The sequence below is a fragment of the Monodon monoceros genome, unplaced genomic scaffold (assembly GCF_005190385.1).
Source record: "Monodon monoceros isolate NGI ecotype Baffin Bay Population unplaced genomic scaffold, NGI_Narwhal_1 Super_Scaffold_21, whole genome shotgun sequence".
NCBI lineage: Eukaryota > Metazoa > Chordata > Mammalia > Artiodactyla > Monodontidae > Monodon > Monodon monoceros.
This window is the reverse complement of record NW_021703778.1, coordinates 75981156-76006375: the sequence shown is the minus strand read 5'-3', so window position 1 is coordinate 76006375 and position 25220 is coordinate 75981156. Positions and strand designations below refer to the sequence as shown.

Below are 25220 nucleotides of genomic sequence, written 5' to 3'. Positions count from 1 at the left end.
AACAGTGCTGGCACTAAGTAGGTGTTCAATGAATTTATGTTAAAATAATAAATGGATGAACGTCCTTTTGAAAAGCTTGTTGAATGAATGCCTTAGGTGGGTAGGGCCATGGCCCAGGCACCCTGAGGGGTATTGGAAGGACAGGGACCCTCAAAGTTTCAGGGTGCCTGACTCCCACCCGGGGATAGGGGGCCTGAGAACTGCTCTCTGCCTTGTCTGCATCTTGCCATACCTCCACCCCAGGTTGGGGGCCAGGACGGGGAGAGGAACCTCCATCTCCTGCCCTCACTCTCACCCCACACTCCGGGAGGAACAGGAGGCAGGCAGGGTTCTTGCCTCCCCGTGGGTCTGGTTCGTGTTTAAAGGACTAATTTCTGCCTTGTGGGGGTGAGTTATCTCCTTGTGAAATCAAGTTGGAGAAACAAAAAGATTTTACCAGTGAGACACATGTTCCTCCAGGAGAAGGAACGGACGGGCTCCCTCCCCTCCTTCTGGCCCTGGCCCAGCAGTCTCCCTGGGTTGCTGGAATGCCTGACTTGTCTGTAAGGCCCTGCAGATGTGTGGGCGATTTGGGGCAGGCACCGAAGGCAGGTATGTGCGTGCAGTCAGGTGCCGGCCCTCCTGGCCGCACTCCTCCCAGGCTCGGGCCGCCAATGGAGCCGGACCTCCACCTCCGGAAGGGGGTCTTGTGAGGACCACGGTGTGTTCCCATCACTGAGGCCCAAGGGGGCCAGCGAGGGGCAGGCTGAGGCTGGGGGATGGTCTCGAGGGAGCCTGAACAAAGAGGGGGGATTGGGCTGGACCCCTGAGAGCGGAAGGGGCTGGGAGTCCAGCTGGGAGGGGCCGGCAGACTGTGCTGAGCCCGCCCGCTGCCCGCTGCCCGCCCACCCTTTCATCTCCGCAGCTCCTTCCTCCCTGGTCCTTCCTTGAGTGTGTGTCTGTGGGTCCATCTGGGTGGGCTTGAGGAGGGGGAAGGAAGGGAGTGCTCTCTGTGGGCAGCTTGGATTGGACAAAACTTCTTTGAAAATGGTGCTTTGAGTCAAAACCTACCGGTGGCCAGTCATAGAGAGAGACAGACGGGTGCTCCAGCAAAAGCCCAAGGACCCTGAGGGGGCACCATCCCCAAGGGATAACTCCCTCCTGCAGGACCTCGCGAGACTGGGCGGGAAGGGACAGGAGGGGACAGGAGAAGCCCTTCCCCTTCTCCTGTGCCAGCCGGCCCAGGCCCTCACTCCCAGGAGGACTTTTCCCAGAGAGCTAAAAGCAAGAAAGTAACCTTTAGGATTAAAGAGAAACGTTTCTTTGTTTGAGTTTTCTTTCTTCGCCCCCCCCCCCCCAAGCCTCTTTTCACATCTGTAGTGGCTTTTTCCCTCTGGTTTGGGAGTCAGAGGAAAAGCGCCAGAGAATGTCGACCCAGGCAGCAGGGAACCAGACCTCGTCCGGGGCCACAGACGACGATGACTCCTACGGCAGCTGGTACATCGACGAGCCCCAGGGTGGCCAGGAGCTTGAGCCGGAAGGGTGAGTCGGAACCCCTGGCCCTGTCGGCCAGCCCATGGGGTGTGGCAGGTTACTGATGGGGGGTGTGGGGAAGACTCTGAGCGAGGGCTGCTAAGAGGGGCTCTGCCGCTCATTTGCTGTGTGAACCCTTGGCAAGTCACAGCCTCTCTGGGCTTCAGTCTCCTCGCCTGTTAGGTGAGAACAGCCTTTGTGCTGGTGTTAAGAAACTTGAGGTGGAGGACCTGGGCCAGGTTAGTCACCTAAAAAGCACCTGTGCGGTGTGTTTGTTTTTGGACTTTATTTTATTTGGGGGCTGTGCCATGCGGCTTGCGGGATCTTAGTTCCCCGACCAGGGACTGAACCCCGGCCCTGGCAGTGAAAGCACTGAGTCCTAACCACTGGGCCGCCAGGGAGTTCCCTGTGGTGTGTTTAAAAAACAGATTCCTGGGCCCCATCCTTGCAAACTCAGATCCAGCTGGGCTGTGGTGGCTCCCTGGGTGACTCTGGCCTGTAACCAGGGTGGAGAGTCCTGGGTGAGTGGTTGAGGGAGTCAGGCCTGCCTTCAAGGTGTTACTGGCCCCTGTGGTGACCATGTGGGGTGTGCCGTTAGCAAGCGTCAGGTTCTCTGGGCAGGCCTGGGGCAGGGGGAGGCCTGAGGAAACATGCCGCCCCGGTTGGCTTTGGCTGGTGTGAGGCTCCGTGAGGCTGAGGAGGCCTTGTTCTCTTCAGCAGGAGTGCTCGGGCAGCCCAGGGGAGGGAGGCGGCCTCAGCCCAGCCCAGCGTGGCCTGAGGACTCGGCCCACAGCCGCCTCTGCCCAGATCCCTTCTATCTTTGTTTAGTCTGGGTACCCTGGTGGAGGAGCTGGGCCTCCTTGTGCTCCCATGCTGCCAAGGACGCCTTGCCTGCGTGGGCCCCAGAGCCCAGTTCTCCCCTTGTTGTCCCTGGCCCCGGCCCCATCCCCTACCTCCCTTCTCTGTCTGAAGGTTTGCGGAACTAGAAAGGTGAGGCTGGGGGTTGCCGAGCCAGATGTGTGCACATCTGTTCTCCATCAACAACCAAAACCGGAGAAGGGAAAAATGCTCGCGTGCCTCCCCAGAGGCCAGGGCTGTGGCCTGGCCAGGCCGGGGTCACCCGGCAGGGATGGAGACCCCACCCAGGCCTGGGGGAAGGAGATGTTGTTTGGAGGACTCAGGGTTCTGACCACCTGGAAAGCAGCCCTGCTGTCAGCAAAAGGGTGCCCTCTTCCCCTTCCCTGGCTGACCTCGAAAGCCCGGGGCTCCCCAGGTTCCTGCTGTGTATGTGTGAAGTGGGAGAAGCAGCAGAATGGAGAGGGGCCTGGGAGCCCCAAGAGGACACAGAATCTGACCTGAGTTAAGGCCCTAATTTGAAGCTGTGTCCTTAGCCACTTCAGGGCCCAGGCATTGGCTGGGGCCAGTTGCCTGCAGCCAGCTCTGTGGCTCAGGTATTTCGATATGGCCTTAGAATAAAGTTGGGTGCATGGCAGGGACTAGGTGATGAGCAGTACCACTCCTAAGGTGGGTGTCATCTAGAATTTGTAGCTCCCTTCTCCCACTGCAGGTAAGAATGAAGAGCTTTGTTTGAATCTACTTATTTGGCCAAACCAAGTCGAACTTCCTGCCAAAGGTGGGAGTGGGAAGCTGGGATCCCAGGGGAATCCCAAGGAGGCAAACTTGGACTCACTTCTCCCTGTGTGAGTCAGACACCCCGGCGAGGTGGTGCACCAAAGCTTTGAGGAGCTCTGCACAGTGGTCCCCCTTGTGCCTCAGCGCGCCCCAGCAGGCTGGAGTCGAGGTGGTGGGCACTGGTGACAATGTCTGGGATGGACTCAATCTCCTGGTCACATTTATCCGAGTGCCCCCTTGGCGCCAGGACCTGGTTGGAGAGGTTGGGGGCGGGGGTGAGTCTGATGGCGATGGGATGCACACTGTCTGGGGTCTTCTGTGGACATAGGATTGATGTGTATAAGCCGAGCTGGCTCTTTTCTACCCCCAGAGGCTCCTCTGGTCAAGTTATGGGCCCTACTTGCCATGTGCTCATGTGTCATCCACTCTTATCATCAATACCGAGCTTCCCAGCCAGAGCCTGGGGATACAAATACATCTGTGGCAGCTGTCCAGGATGTCAGTCACCTCCCCACCACTTCAAAGGGCTGCCAGGAAGGCGGAATTGGGAGGCTTCCTTCATGGCCTGCCCTCCCACCAAGAGAGGTCAACGCCAGGGTGATCTGCAGGTTCTTCTGCTGTGGGAGCAGGGAGAGGGTCAGGCAGCAGGGCTCCAGGCCCCCCGGGGACCACAGGCCCACAGACCCCCGGCCCAGACAGTCAGCCTTTCCCTCTCACCCACACAGATGTTTTCTGCCCTCCCCTCTGGATGGGGCCCTTTGCAACCTCTACCTCAGAGCCAAACTTCCAGAAACAGTTGCCTTGCTTCTTCTCCGTCTCAGTGTCCTCACCATACTGCAGGCCGGCCTCTGTCCCTGAGTGCCCGTCACCACCTCTGAATTGCCCAAGACCGAGCCTCAGCTTCCTTGGGTTCCATTGGACTCTGTCCTCACTCTTCATCTTGGAATAAGGCCCAGAAGCCTACAGTCATCCCAGAAACTCCCCTTCTCTCTGCTCCTCTACATTAAGGCATGTAAAGTCTTCCACCTAAATACCGCTGAGATACTGCCTGACATTCCCGCTCCCCCGTGACTGTTTATGCTGAACCATCTGAAAATGCTGATACTCAACTGTTTTTGATGGAAAGAAATGGCAGCTTCTTGTGGTTCAACTTAATATCTTCCTCCATGTACTCCTTGCCTCTCACATCCTGGTCACACGTGGCTGCTGAAGTCAGACTACCTCAGTTCGAATTCTGGCTCTGGTGCTTTACTAGCTGTGTGATGTGGGCAAGATACCTAGCCTCTCTGAGCCTTGTTCTCCTTATCTAGGCAAGGGGGATACTAATAGCACCCACCTCTTAGGTAATTAACTGAGTTAATACATAGAAAGTGCCTGGCACTTACGCGATGCTTAGTCAATACTAGTTACTGTTGTTGTTGTTATTCAAATCTAGCCACAGAAATCTCCTAAAATCTAGAACACTGTCCTGCTCAGACACCCTCAGTGGCTCCCTAGTGCCTCTCATGCCTGCTATTACCGGCTCTCAGCCTGCCCTCTGCGCTGTAATCAAGCTGAAAACCTTGCCTGGCCCCAGCCTCACTGTCTACTGCCTGTCACTCCACTTTCTCATGCTCTTTCCTCTACATGGAGCTCCCTTGCCCCTTATTTGCCTAAAGAGATGCCACCATCTTTCAAACTCAAATACCACCCCCTCTGAGGCCTTGCCCCAAATTTCTCTCCCTTTTCTGCATCCTTTAGCATGTGCTTGTGCCCCCTCAAGGATCAAGCGCCCACCCTCCCTGACATAGCGTTCTCTGTGTCTGTGCCATCCTGCCTGTCCCACAGCACGAAACATGGGTCCACGAGCTGTCAGCCAAACATTTGCTCAGCCAAATTTCTGTCACTCAGACCTCAAACATTTGAGGGGCCACGAGCCTCAGCCAAACTGAGCTAAGTAAAGGGTAGATGGGGGGCCCCGGGTGGTACAGAAAGGGCCAGAGATGCCCCCAGACGGGGCCCTGGAGGGGGTCCATGGAGGTGAGGGTGGCTCCTGGTCTGGGGTGAGTGGGAAATAGTCAGGCTGCTCCAGGGACAGTTTACGGAGCCCCTGCCCTGGCTGGGCCTGGTGGGGGGCGCAGGATTGAGTAGGACTTTGTCAGGTGATGAGATGCAGGCTGAGAGGGCCTGGAGTGGTGGTTCTGAACTCTTGGGGCTGGTGAGGGGCCCTGCCTCACCCAAACCCCACCCCACATACTCGAGTAAAATGCCTCAGAGTTGCAAGTGGGGAGTGTGAGGCCTGAGCTCAGACAGCAGGAACCTGATCCCCTACATGGCACCAACTCTACTGCTTTGGGAAGAGGCTGACTCTGCCCTGGCCAAGAAATTGCACAAAACAGATTTCTTCTGTCCCTCCACCCCAAGGACAAGCCCATGTGACCGGGTTCTTTCCTGCTTCTCACTCTCTGGGATTTCCAAGCTCGGGGTGTTCCAGCACAGAGTACTCAGGCTCACCGTTGGGATCCCTCTTTTCCACACAGCAGGAAAGAGCCCAGCTGGGTGGTTGAGCCCCGCCTGCGGCAGGGAGGGCGCAGCTGCAGGGCTTCCTCTAATGCCTCACCCACCAGAACTTGGTGGCCTTGCCCACACTGGTTACCTCCTTCTGGCGCTCCCAGGCTCCAACTGGGCAAACCCAGAGGTCTACCCCTGCCCCAGGAACCCAGTCCTATCAGCTCTTCCAGGTTCACGTCCAGCCCTGAGCTCAGGGCTTCTACCTGATACCTTCCTCTGCCATGTGACTCAGCCCTTAATAAAACAGGTAATGAAGAGACATAAATCCTGGAAGACCAAGGTAGATCATTCCAGTCGGAGACACAGACCAAACTTGGATTCCAGTGAGTGAAGGACAAATCATAGGACCAATTGCTGATTGCCGGACCCAGGCAGTATGCTCAGCCACAGTTTTGAGGAGAGATCTGAGGCCTGGAGCAGTCAGGGAGGCTTCCTGGAGGAGGGAGGAATGAAGTGGGCCTTGATGGATAGAAAGGCCAAGCTGGCCCATTCTGTTTCTACCATGTCTTCCCCTGGGAGCCCCCTGTCTCCTTCAGCCCTGTAACCTCAGAGCTGGGCATGGGACCGGCACACTTCAGGGTCATCAGAGGCCCAGAATGGCCCTGAGAAGGTGAACTGTCTAGGAGAGATCAGAGGGTCAAGGGAGGTGGTGGGTGGAGCCCCAGTATAGACAGCCTGGAACCCCAGACTGGGCTGCACACCTGGGGTTTCCCTACCTCGGCCTGACTCAGCCTTCACTCACTCTGCAGGCTGGTACCCTCCTGCCACCCCAGCGTGCCACCCGGCCTCTACCACGCCTGCCTGGTCGTGCTGTCGGTGAGTCCCAACTGGCTTGCCGCCTACTGCCAGCCTGAACAGGGGGATATGTGTTCTTTGCTGGCGCTGGTGAAGGGAGACTCGGGGAGCCCAAATATGGGAGTGGGCACCGGGAGTTCTCCCAGGGTGGGGACCCAAACCAGGATGCAGACCAACCTTTCAAACTTCTGTCACCTCCTAGCCAGTCCCCAGTTGCTGCAGGAGTGTGCACTGCGGGGTAGGGGGTCCTGGGATTGAGTGCCCTGACTCAGCCCCTCAGGGAAGGCCTGGGCACCCGAGCCCTCCTCTGTGCTCTCCTTTCAGATCCTCGTGTTGCTGCTGCTGGCCATGCTGGTGAAGCGCCGTCAGCTCTGGCCCCACTGTGGGCACGGCAGGCCTGGGCTCCCCAGGTTGGTGCCTTGGCCTGGGCACCCCCGCTCAGGGGGCCTAGCTGACAGGGCCACTCTGGGAGGGTGGTGGCTTGTTAGGTACCTAGAAGCCAGCTCTGGCCTCTGGGACACCCCAAACTCTTTCGGTCTAGGGGGTCTCCCCATCCCCACCCAGATCTCCAGGCTTAGTTGGGACCCCCTGAGGGAAGGGGAGGGACCCACTCAGATGCACCCACTCCTGTTCCAGACCCCAGGGAGACGGAGCCCAAGAGGGCCCAGCTCTAAAACACACCCCCTCAGGCAGTCCATGGTCTCGACAGGCCGCGATCACTCCACACTGTCTTTTTTTTTTTTAATATTTTGGCTGTGTTGGGTCTTCGTTGCTGTGCGCGGGCTTTCTCTAGTTGCGGCCAGCAGGGCCTACTCTTCATTGCGGAGCCCGGGCTTCTCGTTGTGGTGGCGTCTCTTGCTGCGGAGCACGGGCTCTAGGCACACGGGCTTCAGTAGTTGTGGCTCGCGGGCTCTAGGGCACAGGCTCAGTAGTTGTGGTGCACGGGCTTAGTTGCTCGGCGGCATGTGGGATCTTCCTGGACCAGGGCTCGAACCCGTGTCCCCTGCATTGGCAGGCGGATTCTTAACCACTGCGCCACCAGGGAAGCCCCTCTCCATGCCATCTTGACCCTCATTTCCCTGAGGGTGTTACCTGGACCCTGATGCTTCAAGGCAGATTTATGAGGGATTGCCCTGCAGTCCCTCTGGCTGAAATTTTCTCCCCGTCTCCTTCAGCCCAGCAACCCCAGAGTCTGGGACGGGGATGACCCTGAGGAGACAGGACCGGGCAGCCTTGTGTGGGAGAGACCAAAGGCCTGGGGGAGGTGGTAGGTGGAGCCCCAGTGTAGACAGTCTTGCACCCCAGGCCTGGGCTGCACACTGAGGTGGGGCCTGCCATGTTGGTTTTGTGAGGAACTAGCCTGGGGTTTCTGCCACACTGGCTGGCCCAGGAAAGAGCGTGCCCTGCCTGGGGGAGGGCCTGGGGGAGACCGAAGCAGGATGGAGCCCTCAGGGCATGAAGGCAAACTGGAGCACAGAAGCAGAGCGTCTGAGTGGCTTTTGCCCTGAGCCCAGAGGGGTGATGCCTGGGACAGCCATGCCCGCTGTCTGCCCTCTGCCCCAGGGCCACTCCCAGGCCAGGGTGGCGGCTGTTGCATAAGGATGTTGTGACTCTCCAGCTCTCTGAAGGTCAGCCAGCCCAGACAGACCGATTAGCGTGGAGGCGGCTGTTTCCTGAAGCTTCCAGAGTGGGCGGGGGGGGGGGGGGGGGTGGGTGGGGAGCAGTGCTCAGGCTTGTTCCTTCTGTGTCTGCCTGTTGCAGGGGGTGGGGCAGGGGATGTTCCTGAGTCACTTTGCCACAGGGCCCAGATCTGGTTACATACACAGACATCTGTGGAATGAATACACGAAGGGACCTCAGTTTCCCCATCTGGAAAGTGGAACTGACTCCACCTCCCTGGTTTATGGAACTCGGTGTGTGGTAATGGGTGTGCAGGGCCTGAGCAACTCCCCCCTGTCCTGCCCCCGCCTCTGCACCAGCCCTGTGGACTTCTTGGCTGGGGACAGGCCCTGGACCGTGCCTGCCGCCGTCTTCACGGTCCTCTTCAGCTCCCTGTGCTTGCTGCTCCCCACTGAGGACCCACTGCCTTTCCTGACTCTCGCCTTACCACCCGACCAAGGTACCCAGCACAGCTGAGGCCCTGGGCTGGATTGATGGGAGGGGGCAGGTGGGAATCCAGAGTACTGGGGCTCCCCGTTCCAGTCATGAGCCATAGACCAGAAGACGCTGTCCCATTGCCCTCCCCAACTGTCCCACCACAGTGCCTGAAACCTCTATTGCTCTGTCCTGAGTCAATACTGCCCTCTCTGCTCTTGTGCAAATCCCACCCTCGGGAGGGAGGGAGCACAGGCTGAGTCCCCCAGACAGCCCAGTCCCGTGTGAGCATGAAGAAGGGTGGGGAGGGGTGCGGGGAGGGGTCCTGGAGACTTGAGCTGGGCTCAAGGAGGTGATGGTAAAAAGGACAGCGGCCATCCAGAGGAGCCACCACCCTGCAACATGACCTCCTTAGATGATCCGATCCTCACAGCAACTCCACAAAATGCAGCTATTCGCCCCATTTTACAGTGGCAGGTGCTGAGGGTCAGAGAAGGGAAGAGTAATAAAATAGTAGCCTAATTTATTGAGTACTGACTCAGGCACTGGGCTAAGGCACTGTACACATACCTTCTCATTTTACCTTTGCTAAGGTACTATATATTATTTCCATTTTACAGACGGGGAAACTGAGACTCCAAGAGGTAACTTGCCCAAGATCACAGAGCTGATACTAGTCAGAGCCTGGATTTGCGTGCAGGGCTCCTGCCCACGGAATCAGCTGAGGGGCTGGGAAGATGGAGACAGGAGAGAAGCTTGGGTGGGTTGGGCCCAGGCCCCACATCTGCCCCTCCATCCTGTGTCTCTCGGCCTGTCTTGCCTTCCAGGGCCGTGGAGGATACTGGCTCTGCTCTATTACCCTGCCCTCTACTATCCCCTGGCTGTCTGTGCCACGGTCAGGCATGGAGCCGCACACCTGCTCGGCAGCGTGCTGTCCTGGGCTCATCTGGGGGTCCAGGTCTGGCAAAGGGCAGAGTGTCCGGTGTCACCCAAGGTAACCGCTGACTTACGACGGCCTCTCTGTCCTGCTTCCCTGTTGCGCAGGATTCCACGCCTTTACACACATGCTCATTCCAAGCTCCGCCCCTCTGTGGGAGAGGCTGGGGACCAAGCAGCCGGGCCTGCCCTCAGGAGCTTCCAGTCTGGGAGGGGGAAGGAGGGGGGAAGGGGCAGAGAAGGAGGGAGAGGAAGCCTGAAATCCCCCCATTATTGATCTCCCAGACTTCCCTTGGCCAGACTGGAGTGGGAGTGAAGAGAGCTGGAGGACGCAAGTGCTGAGCTGGGGGATGGTCTCAGAGGGCTAAAAAGAGAATTCCAGAACCTCAGAACCTGGTTCACTGGAGCTGGCTGGGGTGTGAAGCTTGACCAGTCCAGAGCCCAAAGGGTGGGGGTGTGGCCTACAGAGTCAGACAACCCAGGTTTGAATCCAGCTTTATCCCTTCCTTCCTTTGTTCATTCCACAAACATATCTGAGCATATACTCTGCACCAGGGACATTTCCAGGCACTGGAATACAGCTGTGAACAAGACAGATGAAGTCCCTGACATCCCAAGAGCTGCCATTCCAGAAGGGGACACACAGTCAAACACACAAATATACGAAATGACGCCAGGTGGTGCGAGGTGTTTTGAGGACACCTTACCACGTTTCTGAGACTCAGGCTCCCCCCAACCCTGCCCTGCCCCCATAAATGAAGTTGATAACACGAATCCCTCAGGGTAGAGTTGAAGATTAGGTGGTTTCTGTGAGAGCAGGGACTTCGTTGGTCTTTTTCACCAGCCAGGACCTGGCACATACTAAGCTCTCAATAAAAACAGATTGAATTAACAAATAGATGAATACATATTCAACCCTAGGAGGGCCTCAACCCCAGGAGGCAGAGCATGTACTTCCCAGATGCCCAGGTTGCAAACTGTAATAGAAAAAATCAGGCCTGTGTCAAAGCACCAGGAACGTAGGGACATAGAAGGTGGATGTCCCCAGTTTCAGGCCCCATCCCAGCCCCCTGGGGTGAGTAGGAGGGGATTACAAAACATACTCCCTTTGGCTCCTGTAAGGGACCTGGGAGTCCAGGGGCCTGGGAGAGGGCAAGCACCTCTGCAGGGCCTGAGAAGGGGAAGTAGAAGTTGGTGCCAAGTGGCCCTGGCTGGGGTTAGTGAAAGAACCAGAAGCCTCCCATGCACCCTAGACCACCCTCAGGGCCCGCTGTGAGCTGGGAAGGGAAATGAACCCTGGTCTTCGGTTGGGGGAAGGAGGCAGAAGGTAGGTGTGTCTAGGCGTTGTTCTGCCCATCCAGATCTACAGGTACTACTCTCTGTTGGCCTCTCTGCCTCTCCTTCTGGGCCTCGGATTCCTCAGCCTTTGGTACCCGGTGCAGCTGGTGAAAAGCTTCAGTCATGGGGCAGCAGCGGGTTCCAAGGTAAAGGGCAGGGCTGGGGTGGGCTTGTACTCAGCACCCAAGACACCCTGGACTCGCCCATATCTATTGTTCCCCTACATGTGGTCATGCCCGCTGTGGAGCCTAGAACACAACAGGTGCTCAGAAAATGTTTGCTGAGTCGCAGAGGGACTGGTTGGTCCTCCCTCCCCAGGCAAAGGCCAGGCCAGGCCCTCGGCTGGCACCCATGGCAAGAGAGAATTCTTACGAGATATGACAATCTTATTTGAGATTAGGTAGACCTTCTAAGCGCCTGCCCTGTGCCAGGCCCTAGGCTGGGTTTATGGACTTAGCCGAGTGACTCGTGTCAGACGTCCAGGACTCCCAGGGTGCTCATATATTTACAGTGCGCTGTGAGAAGTGCAACCAGGGCTCATCCAGCTGACCTGGGAGCATGGGTGGAGGCGGGGCCCAGTGCTCTTCCTGGCGAGAGGGGAGGAAGAGGGAGACTGCTCCGCAGAGGCCCTTTAGAAAGGTTAAAGACACAGATGCAAAAGGCTGATTGCTCTGCAGACGTGGAGGGGGAAGGAAAGGCTTGAAGGGTGGCATCTAGGACAGACAGCAGGTGGGTCGTGGTGCCAGTCGCTGACATACACAACGCTGGATGAGAGCAGTTGTGCGGGGGACGATGTGTAGCTGTAGGTGTGTGGCGCTGAGGGGTCTGGCGGGCAGCTGGACTGTGGGCCTGGAGCTCAGGAGAGGGGCTAGGACTGAAGCCAGAGAAGGAGTGAGGTCCCCATGGAGGGATGAAGAGTGAGGGGAGAAGAGGCGGGTGGGCGCAGCATCTCCGGGGCGACCCTGGGTCCCCCACAGGCCCACCTGACTCCGGGTTTCGCTCTCACAGGGTAGCAGTAGGGTCCTCAGTACTTGTCACTACTGCCCTCCAGATGCTCAGAAGAGGGGAGCAGCTCCGCAGGATACACACCACCTCATCCAGACCCTTCCCTTCCCTTCCAGGGATCTTCTCGGCCTCTCCCTCCATTGCATGCCTTTCCTCTTGGGAAGTCTTAGGAGAACTAAAATCCTCTTTGGCCCTTGGTCAAAGAGTTTTAAGCCTCAAAGGACACAGTCAAGCCTTGAGCTGACCCACACCTGCCCTGGATCCCAGGGTTGCCATGGCAACAGGTGACAATGGCCTATATTTTCCTAATCGTCAGGGGCCAGGGGCTCACTGCATCTTACTGTGGGCCTCTGCCACTTGGCAGGGAGTTTAAGGCCTGGAATGCGGCTTAGACAAATCAGGTCACCCTTGTGATCTCCCTGGAGTAGGGGAGGGCTGGGGGGATCTGACCTGAAATGGCCCTATCCCGTGTCCTGGTCAGGGATGTGCTTGTGGGACATAAGTTCCCTTTTTGCTTCAGTCTTAGCTACTAGAGGCCAGAGGGCCAGGAGGAAAGCAGTGATGTGATGTGACTGAGTAAAGTTGGAGAGAGTTGGAGATAGACCTTAGGAAGAACTTCCCTGCATTGAGAATTCTTAGATAGGAGATTGATTAGTCTTTTATTTACGGAGGAGGAAAGGGCAGCTTTGGGGGGCACGGACCTCGTCCCCACGGGATGGCCCTTCTCTGTACTCCACCACTGCCAAGAGGTTTGTACGCGCACCTACCCTGAGCCAGGGCCCCAGGGATGGCTCAAGACAGGTCCCATCTGCTTGTCCATTTGTCTGTCGCCACAGGGGCTGCAGAACAGCTACTCTGAAGAATATCTGAGGACCCTCCTTTGCCAGAAGAAGCTGAAAAGCAGGTGAGGTCCTAGGGCCAGGGGACAGGTCTGGGCAGGCAGGCTTGTTTGGGAGGCTGGCACTGGGCAGCATGGTGGGGCAGAGATGAGGAATGAACCAAACCCTGGGGCCCAGGCTCAGGGCAGGGGCTTCTCCTGAGAGCTCCCTCCTGCCTGGGTCTTTCTGCAGCTCCCACACGTCCAAGCAGGGCTTCCTGTCCCGGGCCTGGATCTACTTCAGACACTGCATCTACACTCCACAGCGAGGTATGGCGTGGGGAGCTGAGGTCAAGAGTGACAGGTGACCTCACCCCTCTTTTGTGTAGAACAGCTGCAGTAGAAGGTCCACTCCTTTCCCCAAAACTCTTGTCATCAGGAAGAACAACCCCAGCTTGGGAGAAGGGGAATCCCCTGGCCTGGCCTTGGTGGTCCCGGGTCCTGTGAGCCCTGGCCCTTGTCCTAGGCCTCGGGAGGGATGGGGCTCCCGGGGCTGGATGGTGCTGGAGTTCACCACACCCCTCCTTTTGGGGACTGCAGGATTCCGACTCCCCCTGAAGCTGGTGCTTTCAGTCACCCTGACAGGGACGGCCATCTACCAGGTATGTCCTGCCTCTGTAGTGCCACTTGCCTCTGGACCCCTGCTCCCAACCCCCAAGGCTGAGATGGCTCAGGCCCTCAGCTCAGCTCTCCAAAAGCCCCGACCCAAATCCTGTCCAGCTGCTTCTGGCCATCTTGGGAATGCTGGCCTACCCATAGGAGAGGGGATGGTAACTCTTGTTGGGCTCACACAGGGTCAGAGCACGAGTTTTGGAGTCACATAAATGTGGATTTAAATCCTAGCTCCTTTATTTACCTCCTGAGTGACCTTGGGCAAGTTACTCAACATCCCTGAAACAATTAGCTTAGCTGTGAAATGGAGGAAATAGATTAATTCCTTTTAGTCGGGAAGATTTAGTGAGATAATATATGTTTGGTAAATCCCCACCACCACTACTCCCCCCTCAGAAAAAAAAAACAAACAAAAAATCAAAAACCCTGGAAGGTAGGTATGATTTTTCTCCATTTTACAGATGGAGGAAATTGAGGCTGAGAGATGAACTTGACTTGGCCAAGTTCCTACAGTCAATATCTCAGGGTAGCCAAAATTTGAATCCAGGCCTGTCCAGCTTCAGTGCCTGTGCTCATTTATAGGACACTTTGCTTTGTCCAGCATGGAAAAATTGGAAATTTTATATTCTGAAGTTTTAGATAGATAGATGATTGATAGGCAATCAGAGATACACGTGTATACTTGTGCTGCTTGAAAGCATATCTGAGGCCTGTGAGGCTAAAGTCGTATCTGTTTGTAATGTGCTGATTAGAGGCACGAGGATGCTGCTCTAAGGGACAGATAAGAACACTGTGAAGGGTGATGGGCATGTGGAGGCAGCCCGTGTGCTGCCAGAGTTTCTTCCCTGAAGTCTCAGAACACACTTTTCCTGGGATGGGAGTGCCTGGTGTGAGCACAGCCAGGCCCTGCCGCCCTGATTTGCGGGTTCTTCCAGGTGGCCCTGCTGCTACTGGTGGGCGTGATACCCACCATCCAGAAGGTGAGGGCAGGGATCACCACGGACGTCTCCTACCTGCTGGCTGGCTTTGGGATCGTGCTCTCAGAGGACAGGCAGGAGGTGGTGGAGCTGGTGAAGCACTACCTGTGGGCTCTGGAAGGTGAGGCCTCTCGGGAGCCCCTGAGGGCCGGCAGTGGGGACCTCAGCTGGGATACCTGAGCTCTGTCCCAGGTGCTGCGGACATGCGGGGTGTCCTTGAGCACGTCCCTTCCCCTTTCTGCATCTTGGCTGCTTCATCTCCAAATTGGGGTGGTTGGAGCTTCCAGTTCCAAGTCTCTGAGACCTGAAGGTCACCTCAGCAGGCCCCTGTTAGCTTGTGTGGTGTCTCCCACCCCCACCCCTAGTGACTTTGCCCAGTTCTGCAGGCGTGGAGGTGGGGGAGGGTGTGGTATGTGTGAGCTGAGGGGACAGCCCCGGGCCTTTGCTGCGGGTGGGGAAGGGGAAAAGGAGGCAGTGAAGTGGGACAGTGCACCAGGATTCTGAGCTAATCCTCATGGCAGGTGCGTGGGGTCAGGCAGGGCGGATGCTTTCTCTTCCCCAATCCCTGTCCTCCAGGCACTTGCTTTCTCCTTCCTTCCCTTGACAATGAGCTCCTGGGCCCGGGAACTATACTAGTCTCCCCTTCTGTGGTCTGATGCCTCCTTATCCCTTATCCCTGTTTCCCACCTACGCCACCTCCACAGCCCTGTGGACGAGACTGAGAAGTATCCTCACTTGACACATGGGGAAGGAATCACCTGAGGTCGTACAGCCAGGCAGACGGGAGCCAAGAGGAGAACACAATCTCCTGATGCCCAGGCTGGGGCTCTCCATCACCTTGAGACAAAGCCTGGTGGTCAGGTGTCATGGGGCCTGCACCCTCTGCTGGCTTGGGAGTCCCCGGCAAAGGCACAGGCAAAGGCACCCTGGCTCTGGAGGAGTAACATGTGATGGTCAGAGTCTAGGCTGCCCGTATGGCAGGTGGAGGTGTGATTGCTCTGCAGCTCTTTCTTACAGATTACCATCAGGGAGGGAGTAGGAGTGGGCAGGGGTGTGTGCAGTGACTGCTTCCTTCCCCGACCACCACTCCCACCACTTTCCTGAGTGCGTCTGCTCCCTGGAACTGTGGCCAAAGCCCACAGGATAGACAGGTGACAAGTTCTGGATGGGCTGAAAATGACATCTCCAGGGAGATTTTCCAAGTTGGCTGCAATCTGGGCCACAGGCAGGAGCAGACATGGCCCACATCAGTCCACATCCAAGCTCACACCTTGCTCACAGCAGCCCTGTTAGGTCAGCATCACTGATCTCATCTCACAGAGCAGGAAATCAAAAGGCAGAGGGAGGAAGTGAAATGTCCAGGACAATGGATTTGGTTTCTACTCAACACACCTGACACTTCTAGTCACATGTTGCAGTTTCCAAGCCCAAATGCTCCCACTTTGGATCTCCTTGGATGCAGGGGTCAAACAGATCAGTGTTTAACCTTCTAGTCCACAGACAAGGAAAACTGAGGCCCAAGAGGATTAGAGATATGCCCCAAGCACTCAGCAAGCCAGGGATGGAACTGAGATTAGATCTGAGCTTGGGGACCCTTTGGTCTGTTCTTAGCCTAAGAAGCGAATGTCTTCTGAGCTCCGAGAGCCTGTTTTAGGGCTGCCCACCTAGCACCTGGACTATAAGCCTGGCATCATTCACAGAAATCTCACAGTCTGAGTCAGGCAGACCAGATTAGAATTCCTGCTCCATCACTTACCAGCTGTGTGACCCGGGCAAGCCACTTTACTCCTTTGGACCTCCATCTTCCTACCTGCAAAATGGGTGCTGAAGCTCTAAGGGCAACCTTGTCCTAGAGGCGCTTGATTGAATAGGGGAGACAGACTGATCCACGGAATCAGTGCCCAGAAGGGGGCAGGTGCAGAGTCCCAGAGGAGGCAAAGTGCAGGAAGATTTTACGGGTACCAGGATTAGGAGGGACCCAAGTTTGGACACATTTGAGGTAGAGAGGAACAAGAGGTAGACAAATGGAGACCAAAGGCCAGGCTGGGGCCAAGGCGGCTGGCTAACCCTTCACCCCAGTTAACCTGTTCACTCACCTGGGCAGCCTCAGCAGGCAGGCTCCTCACCTCCTGGCAGAAACAGTCCAGAATGTACCTTCGCTGGCACCGTGTCGGCTCTAGGAGGGCAGATGGAGCAGGGCAGAGCTGCGCGTGTCCAGGGCTTTCTCCTAGCCTTGCCTTTCAGAAAAGTGACCTCTTCCACCCGCAGACGAGTGAGCCAGGGACAGGCAGATCGGCCGCGGGTTTCTGTAGCGGTCATCCTCAATACTGGCTGTGCCTGAGAATCACCTGGTAACTTGTAAGAAATCCCAAGGCTCGAGCCAGACTTCAGAAACCTTGAGGGTGGTGCCCAGCCTCTGTGAGTGGACAAGCGCTCCCCAAGGTTCTGATGCCAGCCTGAGTCTGAGAACCACTGTGGCAGGAGCTCTACACGTGTCGGTTGGCTGATTGATTTCACTCAGTTGCTGTTTGAAATAGATCATTAAGACCCTGTCTTTGAAAAAAACAAACAAACAACCCAGTTCAGCGGTCCTTAACCCTGACCGCACATCGGAATTACTGGGGTTGCTTTCCCAAAAGCTACGGCCTGGGTCCTATGCCCAGAAATTCTGATTTAATTGGTCTGGGGTACAGCCTGGGCCATGGGAATTTGAACAACTCCAGGTGATCCTAATACGCTGTCGGTGCTGAGACCCACATCTCCAGAGCCTGTGGCTACAAGGGCCTAGTGCTTGCCTTTCCCGTGTGTGTTTGCTCCCCTCCTGAGTCTGATGGGAGCCAGGAACACGTCCCTTGGCTGACCAATGAGATCAGAGTGCAGACACCCTGGGCTCATTCTGGGTCTGCTTGGGAATGACCGCACCACTTGCTCTGTCACTTCCTAGCAGTGTGGCTGGCGGGTCAGGCCCTCTCTCTGAGTCTCAGCTTCTTTGCTGGTCCCGTGTCTCCCTGGGCCTCTCCTGTGGGGTTGCTACGAGGGTGTTGAGTAAGACTAGATGTGGATATAGGGTGGAAGGGTTGTAGCCCTGCATCCCTGCTATGCTAAATGCCAGGCTTGTTCACAACACCATACATTCTCCCCCAGTTGCTGGTGATACAGGGAACTCATGATCTGTGCAAATGGACAGGGTGGGTGGCGACCCGGGGAGGAGATGGGTAGCCGTGGTCACTTCCCTCATTCTGATGGACTCAGGCCACACTGACGGGCGCTCACATCTTAACGAAGGCCACTGACGCAGGCCCTGATGGGGTTTTATGGCTCACAACATGCCGGGAGACGGGCAGCCCAGCAGTGTGCCCGGCATGGGCAAGCTGAGGCTGGGAGAGGAAATGACCCCCTGAAGCCCACACAGCCAGGAAGCCATGGAGCTGAAGGCAGATGCCACATTGGATGGAGTCTCTCACTGGGGGTCACACAGCAATGGAAGCAGCAAGACCGGGGTGAGGGCCAGGTCTGCAGCCTCAGAGCCGGCCTCTCTCTGTCTTGGCCACCAGATCTCACCTGGCAGTATTGGTCAACCAAGGTCATCGACTTATACTGGATCTGAGAACAGGGGATGTGACAAGAGGCCTCCGCTCAGAGTGGGGCATGGGGCAGGGATAACTCCCACCCAGGTACCATCCTGGCAGCAGTTCGGGGTCTCCCAGGAGACTCCCCGGCCCTGACCTCCCACTTTGCTCCCTTTCCACCTTCCAGTTTGCTACATCTCGGCCTTGGTTCTGTCTTGCTTGTTCACCTTCCTCATGCTGACCCGCTCGCTGGTGACACACAGGTGAGTGACAGGCTCTGACTCCCCCCGGTGCAGACGTGGGGAAGGGGTCAGAGCCCTGTGGGCCTGCAGGACCCCTGACCCAGGAGGCCTGTGGGGAGAAGCTAGGGGCTGGAGGGAGGGAGAGTCCCTGCAGGACCAGGCTCTTACTGAGCCCAGCTGCCCAGCTGCCCTGTGGTGGGTGGAGATGGTGGGGCATCCCTGTCCGGTTGGAGAAACATCTGCGACTGATGTACGGCTGACGAAGGGCTGGCATGGGGCCACCTGGGAAAGCTGGCATGCTACCTGGGAGTGGAGATGAGGGAGGAAGGGTGCCACAGGCGGGAGGAACTGTGTGGGCAAGAACAAGTGTGAAGTGTGGGCGAGGAGTGGACTGGCTGGCGCTGGGGCACCAGAGAGATTATTGTGGGACATGGAATGCCAAGCCGCCTACCTTGCCCTTTCATGGTGAATGGTAAGCTTAGAGCACTGAGGAAATGTGGGCAGAGAGGGAGAGAAGCTTCTAGCTGGGAGTAGAGTGGGTGGGGAGGGGAGGGCCACGGACTTGGCAGGGAGCTGGTCCGTATGCTGTACATTTATCAGGCCTCAGGGTTCCTGCCCCAGGATCTTTTCTCACAGGGTTGGCTCTACTTAGGCTGGCATATCAAGGCCCTCAAGCTTCTGCCTGCCTGGAACCTTGCCTCCTGCCCTGACGGCCGAGCTGCAAATCATTTTCCATCCCTACTGTTGTGTCCCACGTTCCTGACTTGGCTCAGGTTGAGCCTTCTGCCTTAATTTGTCTCCCTTGATCCCTGCCCCGCCCCCCACCAGCTTAGTCTTATTCATCCTTTAAGATGCAACTCAGACATCACCTCCTCTGGGAAGCCCTCCCTGATCTCCCAGGCTGGGTTAGTAGCTCCTCTGGGCTCCCACAGCTCTGGGCTTCCCTGCCCATGGCCGTGGGTTGTACTTAGACTGGGAGTTCAGCCAGAGGCTGGCCCAGAGCAGGAAATTAGGGAGCGTGTGTGCTCCCTGAGATCGCTGGCTTCCTCACTCCCACCCCAGGGCCAACCTGCGAGCTCTGCACCGAGGGGGTGCCCTGGACATGGGCCCCCGGCCCCTGAGCCCTCGCCCCTCCCGCCAGGCCATATTTTGTTGGATGAGCTTCACCGCCTACCAGACTGCTTTTACCTGCCTTGGTGAGCGCCCCCTTGCCCACTCCACCTGACCTCGGCAGGCCCCACTGGCCCGAGTGGGGGAGGGGAGGGTTCAGCAGGTCTTGGCTGCCTCTGGGGGTCTGCCTGTGCTGGAGCTGGCTCTGGGGCAAAAGCAAGAGGAGGGACCCACCTTGCCTTCCCTGCCCTCAGGGAGTCCACACAGGGGGGGTGGGGGGGCAGGTGCAGGGGCCCTTGGTAAAAGGATACTCGTCACATGAGGATGGCTCCTGGGTGCCACCAGGGGTTTACACAGAAGGTGACCCAGGGCTGGAAAGTTCGAGGAGGCATGTTCCTGCTTTTGTAAGGGAGGGCAATATCATGATGGGCTGTCTCAGGAGGTCATCCCTGTCACTGGAAGTATTCAAGCATGGTTATGTGGCCATGGTTGGGGGCCGCAAGGAGGGCCCTGCTCTGAGAGAACTGGACTAGATTAACTTCAAGGACCCCTCCAAGCTCCGAGTTTCTGATTCTCCCCTTGGGCACTGCGGTGAATAAATTCCTTGCAAATGTGAGGGGGCTGGGGCCATTGTTGCCGAAGCAAGGGCCTGGTTTCTCCCTCTGCTGCTGGTTCCTTCAGTTCTCACCTTGCTGGCGGAGGTGGAAAAAGATGATAAAGGGGTAGACGAATCACTAGCACTAAAATTCATAATTCCTCGTATAGGTAAACTTTATGCCTCTGAAACCCTTTTGTACATATCCCATGGAAACAATTAGCCAACTGTTTCAACAGGCAACTTTCAGGTACCTACCATGTGCCAGGCTTTGGCCAGTAGGAATGCAAACATTAATTTCAAATACTGTCTTGTCCTCAAGGACTCAGGAGCAACTGGGGGAAAATAACATTTGCAAAGCACTCTGTGGTTTTCAAAGAGTTACCACAGATACTGTCTCACTGGATCCTCACGACAGCCCTCCTGGGTAGGGGCTGCTTATCCCCTTTTTAAAGAGGAAGAAACCAAGGCTCAGAGAGGTAAAGTAACTTGCTCAAGGTGGCACAGCTAAGCAGCAGCAGAGCAGGTATCTGAAACCAGGTCTGCCCAGTTCCAAAGCCTGGGGCTCCTGGGAGTGGCAAGGGTGGGCTGATGCCTTTCCCTGTTCTCCTCCCCATGCTGGCAGGGCTCCTGGTGCAGCAGATCCTCTTCTTCCTGGGGACCTTGGCCCTTACCTTCCTGGTGTTCATGCCCGTGCTCCACGGCAGGAACCTTCTGCTCCTCCGATCCCTGAAATCCTCGTGGTGAGTGAGGCAAGGGACCGAGGGCTCTGGGACCGCTTCCCCGAGGACCACTAATAGTGACACCCGCCCCATCCCCTCACCCCCCACAGGCCCTTCTGGCTGACCTTGGCCCTGGCTGTGACCCTGCAGAACATGGCAGCCCACTGGGTCTTCCTAGACACTCACCATGGACGCCCAGAGCTGACCAACCGGTGAGGTTGCTCCTGGGCTTGCGCCTCCCTTAGGCCCTCAGCTGCTTCTTTGGTGTCTTTGTCCTTGTGCCCTTCTCCCTCGTCTGCCATCTTTCCCCTTTCTCTAATGGGGAGCCCAGTGAACAGTAAAAAGAGCTTGCCTTAAAAGGGGTCAGTGACCCAGCTTAGTCCAAAATACCTCTCTGTTTACCTGTCACAGGGCCAGAAATACCCCCATGAGCCTTTCCTGTTTTGGGGATCAATACTGCTCTCCCCTTTGCAGGAAGGAGGTTAACAGAAATATTATTTCCGTGCTAGGCTGTGGGAGCACCTTGGCCCCAGGAGAGACTTAGAGTCAGTGGACAAGGGACCCAGAAGAGGGAGGTGGGGGCACCAGGGTCATAGAAAGATCCAGGTGGACCTGGACTTAAACCCCACTGACTAGCCAGACAGCCTTAGCAAAGTCTCCCAGACTCTCTGGGCCTCTGTCTCCCGGATGGGTGGGATGAGTGAGCCGGGTTGAGAGAGCAGACGCAGCCCAGAAGATGGGTACACAGAGATGTAACCAACCAATACACGGCAGTTGTGGTCATCTAGGTCTGCCATAGACCCTGAGGAAGGGACTCTGTGTGAGGACCTGCCTCAGCTCTCTTCTCCCTGGCCCCAGGCGAGCAGTCTATGCGGCCACCTTCCTTCTCTTCCCCATCAATGTGCTGGTGGGTGCCATGATGGCCACCTGGCGAGTGCTCCTGTCTGCCCTCTACAATGCTGTCCACCTTGGCCAGATGGACCTCAGCCTGCTGCCACCTAGAGCCGCCACTTTCGACCCCGGTAAGGTTACTGGGCAGGAGCTGGGGGCAGGGGATGCTCAGGCTGCCCAAGCAGTGCGGGAGGGTCTGCCCTGATCTAGTCCCTACAGAGGATGTCTGTAACCCCAGGCTGTGGGTATGTGTAGGGGGCCATGTGCAGTGCACGTGCGACACGCTCAGGTGCCCACGAGCTCGCATGCAGGGTGTGCCGGGCACTCCCTGTGTCTGCGTTAGGTGCCGGCTGGGGCCCTCCCGCACTAGCACGGCCATTCCCCACCCACCCAGGCTACCACACATACTGCAACTTCTTGAAGATGGAGGCCAGCCAGTCACATCCAGCCTCGACAGCATTCTGCGTCCTGCTCCTGCGAACTCGGAGGCCCCAGCCCCGCACGGCCCCCCAGGATGGCCTCAGACTGGGGGAGGAAGAGGAAGGTGAGCCTTTCCACTGGGAATGGGGGGAATTGAGCCCACCCGGCTTCTCCCAGGAAGGAGGCACGCCCCCTCTCCAGCAACGCAAGGGAGACAGGGCTAGGAAAATGCCCACATCCTCTCTGGGCTGCCTGTGGGAGAGAAGAAGTGAGAATTCTCCTGGTCCGTCTCAGGGTAATTTTTCCCATAATACTAACATACACACACTTTCCGTCACGTGTGTGCACACACACTCACTCCTCACGTGGAGAATGAGACAGCTGTCTCAGAGCTAAGGGGCTGCGTCACCCCTACCACCCCAGGCCACCCCCTGCCTCTCCTAAGCAGTGCGTCCTCCCCCGCCCTGCTGCCTGGGAAGTGTGTAGTAGGGAGGGGGACCCTTGTCCCAGCCCTGCCTCCAGTCCCCTCCACAGAGCTCATCCTTTCCCTCTTCTGCTGGCCACCCAGAGGATGACACCCTGAGCCTTAACAAACACGCTTCTGCACCGCACACTCTCCTGTTCCCACCCTGTGAACGGGCACCTGGAGCCCCAGTCTCGGCCTCCCTCACCCTGCATACACAAGGGGTTTTCAGACTCTGCTCAGGTCTTGGCGCTGGGGGTGGGGCTTGGCTGGGTGTGTGTTGAGTGACTCACGGAAGGTCTCTTTTCAGGGGTGCAGCTGCTGCAGACCAAGGACCGGCTGGCCAAGGGAGCGGGGCCCCGGGTAGGCCGAGGCAGGGCCCGCTGGGGTCTGGCATACACGCTGCTTCACAACCCAGCCCTGCAGGCCTTCCGGAAGACAGCCCTATCGGATGCCCGGGCCAACGGTGCCCAGCCCTGAAGGCGGGGAAGGCCACCCCGCCGTGTCCTTGCCTGTGCTGGAGCACTTCCCATCCTCCCAGCCCACTCCCTCCCCAGCTCTCCCAGCGTCATCACTCCAGCCATGGCAGCCTCTCTGCTTGGCACCAGCTCTGTCAGCAGGTCCCGGGGGTTCAGCGCCAGCCGGGGGTTGCTTTGCTTGGGTGGAAGTCTGTCAGCACTGTGAACCTCAAGCCTTGGGAAGGCTCTGGTCTGCCCCTTTGACCCTGGGAAGCCAGCTAGGGCTCTGGAGAAAGCAATTGGTGGTTTAGGCCCTCGGTCCAGGAGCCTCCCGACGCTGGCTCTGCCGCCAGCCTTCAGGCTTCACGGAAGCCTTCTGCTGATCGGGGCTGGTGATGCAGGCCGGGACAACCTAGGATTCCAGCTGGACCCACTCAGCCTTGGAACACACCACTGTGACCAGACACAGCGCTTCCTCTCTCCTGCAGCGTTCCCCGCTCCTCCTGGGGGTCCCTGTGGCCTGCAAGGCAGCCCGGGAGGAAGCCGTGGGCTCCTACCCGGCAGCAGTCACGGCTCAAACCAGGCCCCACACTGAGCTGGCCACACTTGAGAGCCTGGTATTTTTGTAGCTGGTATGCCTTTAGATATTATGAAAGAGGTTAGTGTGTTCCCTGTAATAAACTTGTCCCTAAGAAACAGTCTTCCTGAAGGGGAGGGGTACGTGGGGAAAACCACCCGGCATCTCAGTCAATCAACACTGTGTTTATGGGGCTTGGGTGGGGTTGGGGTACTCTGGTCAATGCTGGGCTGGGCACTGGATGGGGGGCAGAATGGGAACCATGGCCACATCCCTTGGGGTGGTGGAGAGACTGGGGACATATGGTGCCACCCCTGAGTCGTGTGAGCATTGGCTTTGGAAGTAAGACTGATTCTGGGTCTTCGAGAATGGGCAGGATTTGGGGAGGAGGAGAGATTTCAAGAGATGGGGAGACAATATGAATAAAGGTATGGAGGTAGGAGGAGACTAGTATGCAGAAGGGAGGGCAACTGAGGGGGTCCCTCCCCCTGCTGGGGACTGAGGTGCGGGCATGTATGAGTGAGGGTTTGGGGGCCACTGTGGCGCTGGGGCTACCGAGGGTGGGGCAGATGTGGCCACCCCACACACCTGGATCAGTGGGGCCTCCAGAAGTATCTGCACAATTACATCACATTCCTGCACCCAAACGACAGCCTCAAACTCGCAGGAAGCCAGGCAGGGCCAGGGAGCGTCAACCCACCTTCGAGGATGCCCAGGAAGAGGGCAAAGGGGGCAGGGTCTGATCCCACTGCAGCCCACTGAAAAATGTCTTCCTAGCCCTGTGTTAGTGATTGACGGGGTCTCAGGAATGAGAAGGCAGACTGGGTCTCTGCCCTTAATATGGAAACAGAGTCATAATAAAGTGTAATCAGGCTGGGACACTGGACACTCAGGACTGTGTGAGCCAGAGGAGGGGGCCTAGTCCAACTGGGGGGGCGTGAGGGAAAAGCATCCAGGGAGGCTTTCTGGAGGAGGTGGTACCTCAGCCGACTCTCAAAAGCTGACTTAGCCAAGTGAGGAACAGGAGAAGGGTGTCCAGACTGATGGAACAGTATAAGTAAACGTACAGAGGATGACACATCGCAGACTGTTAAAGGAACAATTCATTAGCCATTCCAAGAGAGGTGGGGAGGGGTGACTTTGGAGAGCCAGTCAGAGGGGCCACGAACATCTGGCTGGGGAACTTGGGCTTCACCTTGAGGGCATGGGGGGCCATGGATGACTTTAAAACAAGCGAGTAGCTAGTTCATTCAGAGCACAAATGTTCCCCAGCTGCCCCCGACTCAGGTCTTAGGCCCACATCCTACTCCAAGAAGCCAAGCCTGCTCAACTGTGAATGGAGCCAGAGATGTCAAGGGGTCCAAGCTGGGTTAGGATTATCAAGCCTTAGATAATCAGGGTCAGTGGGTCAGAGTCAATGAGTTATCATATCCTAGCCCATCCTTTGTTTTCTGAGGAAACTGAAGTCCAGAGATGGGCAGTGACTTACCCAAAGTGGCAGAGCACAGGGGACTCGGCACCATCCTGCTGCTTTCCATCGGAGGTGCAGTCATCCTTGACATGTGCTCTGGTGACAGCAGCTCAGCAGGAGCTGCAAGCTGATGGGGGTGGGGGGGGGGCGGGGATGGGGAGGCGCTGTATGTGGAAGGAGGAGGTAGCGGGGCTGGCCAGCCTCCAAGGCTCACAACTGCTACCGCACGTCCCTTGGCCTCCCTGCCTCCACTCTGCTGGGCTCAGCAGTTCTGGGGGCTCTAGTCAGAGGCTTCAGAGCCTCTCTCATGGGGTCTCGTCCCCATGCATAGCGCCATTTGATCAGGAAAGGGGCAGGGATAAAGGCAGTAGGGA

The 25220-nt window shown here is 57.2% G+C and overlaps 1 protein-coding gene across 1 annotated transcript; it reads left to right on the top strand.

Annotated features, from left to right (window-relative positions):
• The first annotated feature begins 462 nt into the window (after positions 1 to 462).
• Positions 463 to 23465, top strand: STRA6 (stimulated by retinoic acid 6). Its single transcript, XM_029238270.1, has 19 exons — positions 463 to 591; positions 1341 to 1521; positions 6444 to 6510; positions 6814 to 6899; positions 8469 to 8608; positions 9204 to 9227; positions 9411 to 9577; positions 10881 to 11003; positions 12699 to 12766; positions 12933 to 13009; positions 13280 to 13341; positions 14287 to 14449; positions 18085 to 18160; positions 19202 to 19335; positions 20470 to 20587; positions 20677 to 20778; positions 21425 to 21588; positions 21852 to 22001; positions 22651 to 23465. Exons 1-19 carry the CDS (start codon positions 528 to 530, stop codon positions 22818 to 22820), a joined length of 2136 nt encoding a protein of 711 aa, XP_029094103.1. The 5' UTR covers positions 463 to 527; the 3' UTR covers positions 22821 to 23465.
• The last annotated feature ends 1755 nt before the right edge of the window (positions 23466 to 25220 follow it).

What these genes read in the sequence shown, in the direction of transcription:
- STRA6 (XM_029238270.1), top strand. Translation starts at nt 528, where the DNA reads ATGCCTGACTTGTCTGTAAGGCCCTGCAGATGTGTGGGCGATTTGGGG. An exon ending in GGAAACTGAGACTCCAAGAG is followed by an intron (nt 9,228 to 9,410) that starts GTAACTTGCCCA and finishes CTTGCCTTCCAG; the next exon opens with GGCCGTGGAGGATACTGGCT. An exon ending in CGATCCCTGAAATCCTCGTG is followed by an intron (nt 20,588 to 20,676) that starts GTGAGTGAGGCA and finishes CACCCCCCACAG; the next exon opens with GCCCTTCTGGCTGACCTTGG.